The sequence below is a fragment of the Microchirus variegatus genome (assembly GCF_963457635.1).
Source record: "Microchirus variegatus genome assembly, chromosome: 11".
Classification (NCBI taxonomy): domain Eukaryota; kingdom Metazoa; phylum Chordata; class Actinopteri; order Pleuronectiformes; family Soleidae; genus Microchirus; species Microchirus variegatus.
The window spans coordinates 22,696,183-22,705,358 of record NC_139812.1 but is presented as its reverse complement, the minus strand read 5'-3'; the positions used below and the strand labels follow the sequence as shown (position 1 = coordinate 22,705,358).

At 42.7% G+C, this 9,176-nt stretch overlaps 3 protein-coding genes across 4 annotated transcripts in view; 1 reads left to right on the top strand and 2 right to left on the bottom strand.

Moving 5' to 3' along the window:
* Positions 1-9,176, bottom strand: part of hif1an (hypoxia inducible factor 1 subunit alpha inhibitor) — a 265,779-nt gene that overhangs the window by 56,868 nt on the left and 199,735 nt on the right. The gene's annotated exons all lie outside the window — the stretch shown is intronic.
* On the bottom strand, positions 20-2,421 carry trmt2b (tRNA methyltransferase 2 homolog B; the record flags this gene model as incomplete). The annotated part of the gene is made up of 3 exons (XM_083897434.1): positions 20-640; positions 1,576-2,329; positions 2,396-2,421. 3 exons carry the CDS (start codon positions 2,419-2,421, stop codon positions 20-22), a joined length of 1,401 nt encoding a protein of 466 aa, XP_083753560.1.
* On the top strand, positions 2,607-8,864 carry dnajb12a (DnaJ heat shock protein family (Hsp40) member B12a; the record flags this gene model as incomplete). 2 transcript variants are annotated; one of them, XM_083897337.1, is made up of 9 exons in its annotated part: positions 2,607-2,739; positions 4,103-4,280; positions 4,472-4,617; positions 4,706-4,870; positions 6,380-6,459; positions 6,883-6,992; positions 7,098-7,270; positions 7,575-7,717; positions 8,222-8,864. In XM_083897337.1, 8 exons carry the CDS (start codon positions 2,607-2,609, stop codon positions 7,694-7,696), a joined length of 1,107 nt encoding a protein of 368 aa, XP_083753463.1. In that variant the 3' UTR covers positions 7,697-7,717; positions 8,222-8,864. The 2 variants fall into 2 exon arrangements, with proteins under 2 accessions (XP_083753463.1, XP_083753464.1); XM_083897338.1 differs by having other exon boundaries at positions 6,380-6,463; positions 6,887-6,992.

Below are 9,176 nucleotides of genomic sequence, written 5' to 3'. Positions count from 1 at the left end.
TTAAAGCCCTCCCCATCTGCTACCTCTCAAAGAGCAGCACCAGATCACAGTGAGGAGTGTGTGGAAACATGTCCACGGGCACAGCCAGAGTCGGAGTGAACGCGTCTCCTGTGAGCTTTTTCTGCATGTCCGGTGCACAGCACAGCTCCTTAAAGTTCCTCATAGCCTCTCCGTCTGGCTTACAGGAAACATAGACCAGCCGGCGGATACAAGGCTGGTTCCGTAAAGCTCGGACCACTCGGTAGTGCAGGCCGGCCCGAGCAGGGTTGACCACAGCCGCGAGGCCTCCGTCTGTGGGGCTCAACTGAGACATGAGGCCAGGCAGCACCACCTCGGCCTTCCCGGGGAAAAACTCGCAATTCAGTACATTATTGAAAGCCGCGTTGTGTCGCGCGTCTTCCACAGCTTGTTCTATGAGCTCTATGCCGACGATTCTGTCCACTCGGGGGGACACGGTAATGCCGATGGCGCCGGTCCCACAGCACACATCGAGAAGAGTACCGCCAACTTTTGCTCGTCCGCCACCTTCCCCGGTGTTTGGGGCGCACAGGTCTCTCACTGTGCCATACAGCACCTCAGCAGCTGCTTGGTTCACCTGGAAGAAGGCGTCCGCAGAGATGCGGAACTTGAAACCCAGAACCTGTAAATGACAGAACAACAGTATGGGTAAAACTAAACTGTAGACACAGAATTTATGATGATACCATTCAAATGTTTAGGGTCACTTAGAAATGTCCTTATTTTTGAAGGAAAAGCACTTTTCTTCAATGAATGTAACATTAAAGGTGCCATATGTAAGAATGTGGCCAAAAACGGTTACTACATTCAAATTCAAAATACCGAGGTCTTTTAGGTTCTGTTTTCTGACGTAACTGGCAACCCGTGGTTGCTCGGCAGCGGAGACTCTACTGAATGCAATGATTGGTAGACGGCGGTAGGTGGCGCCACATGCCAAAACATGATTTCAAAACATATTCATTCTATTCATTTTGCAACTTTTTTGATGAATAAAAGTGTGACTTTTAATGGAAAACATGGAAAAATTGTATAAATGACCCCAAACTTTTGAACCGTAGTGTACATCCACAATCTCATAACCACAACCACTGCTCCAGTTAGTCTTGGAAGTTCCCAATACTTCCAGTGTTGCAAAAGTCTATCTCTATCTCAGTTTCCAGGTCATTTCTGCACGTGTTGCACATTTTACAACCGCTGTGATTAAGTAATCACCCCCTTCGCAGTAAAATTTAAGCCAGGTAAATGACATCGAGATGGATAACAACTGTGACTGCAGTTAACCATCCTGAGTCAATGGTTAAAGGTCTGTATTTACAGTGTTTTTCAAGCGACATCGGCGACGTCGCAAACCACACCGCACGACAGCTTTGGCATCCGCACGTATTCTCGAATACATAGTTATCCACACATGATGTTCTCAAATGTCAAAATGATTCAGTTTTAATGATTTCTTTGTTATACGGAGCAAAGAAACCAGAACACATTCACATTTAAGAACCTGACATTATGACTATACCTGACTATTATCAAATATATATATTATTGTCTGCCCATTACCTCCTCATACATGTGTGGCTGACCATGTAGGAGCTGATAGGGGGATTCCTCATGAGTGCAGTGGGTCTTGTTCGTCTCCTGGAAGAACAGCGAGTCCAGCTGACACACTGATCCATGACCCTTTGTGAAGTAATCCACCAGGTCAGCCTTATGGACTGCCACCTGGTCTGGGGTGAGTGTCTGTGGATGGAAGTACACTATGGCCATGGTGTGACCCTCAGTGTTGCTCCTCACTGTGATCTCTCTCCAGTGACCTCCAGTGTGAAAGAGCAGGCACGGCTCTAGGGAGGAGAGGTGCATGAAGTCCTGGTAGCATCTGGCGACCAGTTTGTGCTTCTCGGGGATGTTGAGAAGGTGGTCCCCGTTGACGCAGACGATGTTCCTCTGCCTGCCCGTGCCCACGTAGAATCCCACCGTCTTTGCATTTCCATCCACTCCTCTATTGACAGAAAAATTAGACTTGTTGCGGTAGCCATCCCTGACTGGAGAGGGCAGTATAGGCAGGACAGGGAAGCTGGGTTTACTGCTCACAGGTGATGAGGACTGTGAGTGGAGGTCACCTGAGAGATACCCAGAGAGCTGAGACAGAACCTGGAGCTGGTGATTTTGCTTGAGCTCAAGTTGCTCATCATAGCTCAGCCTCCACAGAGGAGTGACCTCATCAGCCAGCCTGTCCTCCATCGACAGATCAATACCATGACTTTTTCTCCAGCGTTTCTTTGCTAGTGATTTCCTGTCAGCTAAACTAGTACCACTAGTTGAAAACAACCGGTATGTTTTCCCAAAATAACAAAACAAATTGCGTTGAATAAAGACTGACCTGCTGCATAAACACGCCGGCGCCATTTTGACCTTAGAAAAGGTTCCGCTTGTGACACATAAGCAAACAAAACATACTTTGAAAAATAAATGTCTCACGAAGGTTACTTTCGACTCGAGTGTGATGACGCGTAATTCACGAGCCTGTGTTTTATCACGTCATTTCCGTGCGTCCCGTCCCGAGGCAAGTAAACATTTCCGCTTGTGTCGCGATGGACTCAAACAAGGACGAAGCGGAGCGCTGCATCAAAATAGCCCTAAATGCGATCAGCGGCAATCAGCCAGACAAAGCCAGGAAGTTTCTGGAGAAGGCCCAGCGCCTGTTTCCGACGGGTCGAGCCAAAAGTACGTCGAATAAACGCCTGTTTCGGGTGTGGTTATGTGTCTGACGGTGGGCCATCGCCGTGAAACCGAATCAGCTGGCGTTAGCTTAGCCACCTTAGCGTTACGCCACTTGCTCCTAGCCAACATCGGCATTTGTATTGTTGTTTACACTTGGCAACACTTTCTCGCACAAATGTGTCTTATTTACTTACTCGCACAAATCGATGTTTGTGTTCATGTAAGTCACATTTAGGCAATTAACGTCCTCTCTAGTGGCTACACTGTTTACAGCTGTCAGCTAACAGTTAGCTCGAAATGTAGCATTTCCAGTTAGGGCAGTGTAGTGAGGGGCTGCACAAGTATTCGTTTTAAAATCGAATTCACAATTAGCGAAATAGTTCTATTTTAACATACTATCGTTTGCACCTATTTAAAATGCTCGACATGCATTAAATGTCGTTTGCATTCGAGTGTTTTTAATTCTGTGATAGTGAATATTGAACTGAAGCTAATAGCCATGTAATTACCTAAGTAATATGTTTTGATGGTTCTGTAATGGTTTATACAACAGTGTGTAGCAGCTCTTTAACCGAAATTAAATTATTAATGCTATATTATAATATAATTCGTTTTGTTATCCATGGAATTACCTTTTCTACAAATAACAGAAACAATAGTAAAGCATATCATAATTTCTAGATTAAGATGTCACATTATAGTTATTTACTTAAGTGTAAAATGCATTTTAGTGGTTGAATATTATGCTTGATTCATTTCTGACTTCTAAGAGAAGCCCAGTGAGCCCGCTCAAATTTGGGTATAAAAAGATGAATTCAGTTTGTTATTTTGATTTAAAATGCAGTATTGTTGTAGGAGTATTTTGTTTTTTTGGGGGGTTTTTATTTTAAGCTCTCTATTATCATATTTTCTCATGTCAAATCAAAAATAATGTAGGCCTACATTATAGATAGAAAGCAAGCACTTTTGATGCAATTCAAACATTACAAACTGACTAATTTCAGTTAGAAAATGCATACATTTATTTCCCATTTTATTCTTTTTGTTAACAAATAAGCCCCCAGATGAAAATTTTCATCCATCTACTTCTCTTTTCACATCACTCCATCTGATGTTCGTATTCTCTGATTTATCAGTCTGTTCTTCCTCCCCGCATCTCTAATTTATGTGGTGAAATACACACGCAATTCAGTCTTGATTTTCTGGACCACTAAAAAGGCCAGAAAATCTCCCAAATCCATCAGTGATTTATCAGTTAATGTTCCAGGTATATGACAGCATCTGATTCTGCCATTAATGACCTCTAGAGAGTGAACCGACTCAGTTATCATCTCTGATTAATAGCATGGCTCTGCTTTGTTTCCAGACTTATTGGAGTCATTAGCCCAGAATGGAAAGCCTCCAGAGGAGAATGGCGCTTCTATGAACGGTGACGGGCCCACAATGAGGCACCGCAGCCACGGAGAGGAGGCTGATATGTCCACACGGGCAGCGACAGAATCGGCCAAACCCTACACCGCAGAGCAACTGGAGGCTGTCAGGAAGTCAGTGCAAATATCTGTTCTGTTGTATTAAAATAGATATGATATAATCTAAAAATTTAGGAAACCTATTACACGGTTAGGTTAGTGTCATACATTGTTAAGTCTCTGTTTCGGCACTAATAATTTAATACGTTTGTTGTTGTTTTGCCACAACCTGCTAATCACCTTCTTTTTTTTTTTTTACACTGCAGAATCAAAAGCTGTAAAGATTATTACCAAACTCTGGCAGTTGAAAAGACGGCCTCTGATGAGGAGCTTAAAAAGGCTTACAGGAAGCTGGCTTTGAAATTTCACCCGGATAAAAATCACGCACCCGGAGCCACAGAGGCCTTTAAAGGTACATTAAAAGGTCTAACTCTGCTGCTTTTTATGAACAACACAGTAAATATGTCTTATGCACTGCTTTGTCTTTGTGTGTCATTCAGCTATTGGTAATGCCTATGCGGTTCTGAGTAACGCTGAAAAGCGAAGGCAGTACGACCACTACGGAGAGGAGCGGTCACACCCGACCAGACACCATCGTGATTTCGAGGCAGACATTTCACCTGAAGACCTTTTCAACATGTTCTTCGGTGGAGGCTTCCCGTCAAGTAAGTCGAGGCTTTACCTGTAATTTAGGCATATGGCCCGTCCATACTGAGTATCCCGTTTGATATCCGAGTTAGCCTCAAAGCCACCAGCTAGCCATCAACAGCTGTTGTTGCCATTACTGCATAGTGTTGAAGCCTTGGTTGAACTCAGCCTATATCATTTACTGTTCTCTGGTTTATCTATGAGAGAGAGAGAGCTGTCTGTGCTGTGACTGTTCAGGCTTCACTCTCCCTTTTCAACAAGCCCTTTCTAAGCTTTCCTGACCAAAACATATTGAAAGTTTGTTTAGTGTATGTCCTTACCTTGATTTATTGGGGGTTAATTCTTAGTCTGTAATGTCGCAAAGTCAAAAACACACTGATAGGCCACTACATTAAATAGGAATGTCCCAGTCAGCCGATTTAATCTCCAATCCCCAGTAAAATAAATAAAATTCCTGACTGAAGCTTAGAAAGTAGAAAAGATTCCTGTCATACTGTACTGCTGCTGGGTGAGAGAGAGAGAAGGGGCGGGGTGTGGATAATTTCTCTGTCAGCTAAACCAGTGGGCTTTGTTTGTGTACAACATGTGGTTTCATCTGCCACCTAAATGGGGAGGTAATTTGCTTCCACAGGTGGTTTGATACCCGAGCGGTTCCATTTATATTGTATAGAACTGACACCGACGTGTGGTTTCGTCGTTGCAAAACTTGAGTTACCGTGACGTCCCCTCGTTGCAAGCACGATAGTAAACGCGGGTAATATGAAATTAATTCCACAGCGAGTGTCCCGCAAACAACGTCCTGCTACAGTCTACAACTGAGCTACATGAGAGTTTTTGTGGAGAGCTCTGCAGCTGCTTTAAATGATGGGGCCAATTGTGCAGTTTTTTAAAATGCCCAGATCGTGTCTAATCCAGTTGAGATTAGGATCAGGACATCCCTAACCTTGAAAGTAGTAACCTGTTTTGTCGTGGCTTATCAGTGTACACCGTTTGCTTGACCAGGCCCAAACTCCACCTTCTAGAGATCGGATCTCAAGTTGACAGCTCCAAGTACGTCACTTGAGTGCGTCTCTACATATGTCTCAAGTAACCACTCGTGACAAGATGCCACTGACCTGCTCTACATGCGAATAAACATGCTCTTTAAGCCAACTCGGACTGCACGGACTCGTTTGATGTCAGATGTTTTTAAATAGTTTTAATTTGTGAAATTGAAGTGGGTCAGAGGACGTCCACCGAGGCATCGGCAGTCCTCCAGTGTGTCTCAGGACACATGTGCATGCTCAGAGCATGGTGTTCCTTCATCCTTGTGTTTGTTTATCTCCTGTATCTGTAGCTGTCCACTCATGATCAGATCACACATGACAGATCTGAACAAGACTTTGTTTAACATTGTGCAATCGGCCACAGTGACTGATTACACTGTGTTTTCTTAGGTGTTGATTTTGCGTGACTTTAAGTCACACCATTGTCGAGTGATGCATTATCTTTTCATGCGTGTTGTTGTTGTTTTTCTTACTTTTCAGGTAACGTACATGTTTACAGAAATGGAAGAATGCACTTTGCACATCACAACCGGCAAGAACGACGAGAACAACAGAGAGATGCAAGTCCTGCTGCAGTGTTAAATGCTTCAGTTTAACTTGAGCCAAGTTCACACTGTGTGATTTGCAGCCTTATTTTCCATGAAGGGTTTTGCAAGATGTAACTAATTCCCCATAATTAGCGCGTGATTGGCAGTTATTAAGTGTGAAATGATTTTAAAGAGATGCCCCAACATGTCACAGACGCAGCACTGCTTCAGTAGAAGCTTGGCAGGCAACCAATAGACGTTAAACCACAAAGTTAAGCATTATTTTCCTTTCCATGTGTTTTTCCGATGAGGCAAACTAATGGTGAAAGTTCATGTAGTGAGACTCCGGGTCACTCCGTGTCTCATTGATCCGTGCAGTGTGAACTTGGCTTTAAATGTCATTCCGGCTAATGTTTTGTCTGACCTCAACACTAACCTTCTTTTCTCTCTGTACAGGGAGGTCTGGCTCTCTTTGTCCAGTTGATGCCCATCTTAATCCTCATCATTGTGTCTGCTCTAAGCCAGATGATGGTCACTCAACCTCCCTACAGCCTCAGCTACCGGCCGTACGTGTTTCAAACACTCCGACTGCTCTCTCTCTCTCTCTCTGTGTGTGTGCGCTTGTGTTTACATCCGTCTCACTCTGTTTCTGTGTCTTTTTTATGCTTCAGTTCAGCTGGACATATCCACAAAAGGCATACATCCTATCTGAAGGTTCCTTTCTACGTGGGGGAACATTTCAGCCAAGAATTTACGGAGAATAATCTGAAGAATGTCGAGAGGAGCGTAGAAGAAGATTATATCTCCAACCTCAGAAACAACTGTTGGAAAGAGAAGCAGCAGAGTAAGTTTTTACTATTCACGCTAGTTTATTTATTGATGGATCTGCCAGGTTTTCTTTCTGAACGGCGATTTGTAGACCACAATACATCCAGATTTTGTAGCTGCTCAATGCGTCCCATTTATATGCTTTGTATTCTTGGTATTGCTCATTAGCAGAAGAAATGGAACAAATGGAAACGTGGGGGAAAAAAGCATATTTGAGGGAAAAGAAGGGGGAGATGTGCAGGAAGGCCTCGTACAGTAATGAATCATAATAATATTGGTTAGGTGACGTGCTGACTTGCTCTCTCCGCTTGTGTTTCCAGAGGAAGGCTTACTGTATCGCGCTCGGTACTTCGGGGATTCTGAGTTGTACCAAAGGGCTCAAAGAATGGGAACGCCCAGCTGTTCCAGACTATCTGAGATTCAGGTCATCGTGGACGGCTAGAAACCACTTGCACATACATGGGTAAGCTGGACAAAGATGCATCTGTTCAACCTTCCAGATTGTGACTTTACTTTAATATATGTGCTTTATTAGATGTCACAGTTTCCCCACATGCCTTTTACTGCACCCAGAAGAGCGTTTAAAGCAGCACCTGCTAGCACAGCTGCATTAACATGTGATGTTGGAACTTTGACCAATAAAACGGCATCAATAGAGGTGACGGATGGGTCACTACGGATGGATTGCCAATATTGACCTGGGGTCAAGTCACAAAAAAGAAGCATATATCCTCTGAAAAGACGATGTATATAGTTAAAAACCTAAAAAAAAAAAAAAATAGCTGATCATTTTACTTGTTAAGTCGCTTAAATATTGAAAATCGCACGTGTGTCGTATTTATGTTTGTAGCTGCTCCACTGATACGCAGCGTTGCACAAGTCCCAACGATCAATGTCAAAGTTGAGTAAAGGTGGTTTGTGGTATGGATTATTTATTTAAATGTATTTCTTCTTTTGCTCTCCTCAGGTTCCTCACTACTTGAATCTGATTAGAAGAAATCGGCCGGAGCCCACGCGAATTGGGAGTTAAAAACCAAGAGAATCAAAAATGCCTTATGTGCAGTGGGCGACAGACCTCATCAGGGAACCTTTCTGCACATCCATGTAGACTGACTTCCTGTAGAACTCTGAGAAGCTTTGAGTTGACCGCTGACATTTTTTCTTACTCTAGTGTCTTCAGGATGGCGAGAGGCCACGTGTGGGCATCACGGTGGGAAAGTACAGAGCTTATTTGAACGGTTACAAAGCTGCTACGTTAAGCTTTCTCTCTTTCTGTCCCGATCTTTGTTTTTCTTGTTTGTTTTGTTTCGTTTGTTCCGTAAAACATTTTTGAGAAAACCTCACGGCCTTCTCATAGATGTACGTCTGAGCCGCTCGCAAGGAAAGTGCGTAATTTTTATAGTTCTTACCTATGTAAATATTCATTTTACTTTTAACAGTGCAGGGTTTATTGAAGTTAATATCATATAAAGACGATGTTATGTGGATTTGCTCGTAGTCTGTCGGATGAGTATTGAGAATAATTGCACAATTAAAAGTAAACCATATTTATTAAATTAATACAAGACTATTGTACAAAAAGTTTTCTTTTAAAATTAAATTTGTCCAATGATTAATGGGTGTATTGTTTTTCTTTTTAACCACACACACTCTTTCTGTCTCAAATCCATACTGCAGTTTTTATGAAGTCGCAAAGTATTGATGTTTCATTTGTTAAATGGCCAGTGATATAGTTCTGTTTTGGATACTATATAAAAAGCAGTTTTAAACAGTATATATATGATATAATTAGTGTGTGCAACATGTTAGCATCTTGTGTAATAGCAATGTGGATATCGTGCACAGATGTGAAATCGTGACAAAATGTAGTAGAAAATAATTTATTTGCGTTCTTCAAGTTGTTCAAGGTACAAAACAAGTTT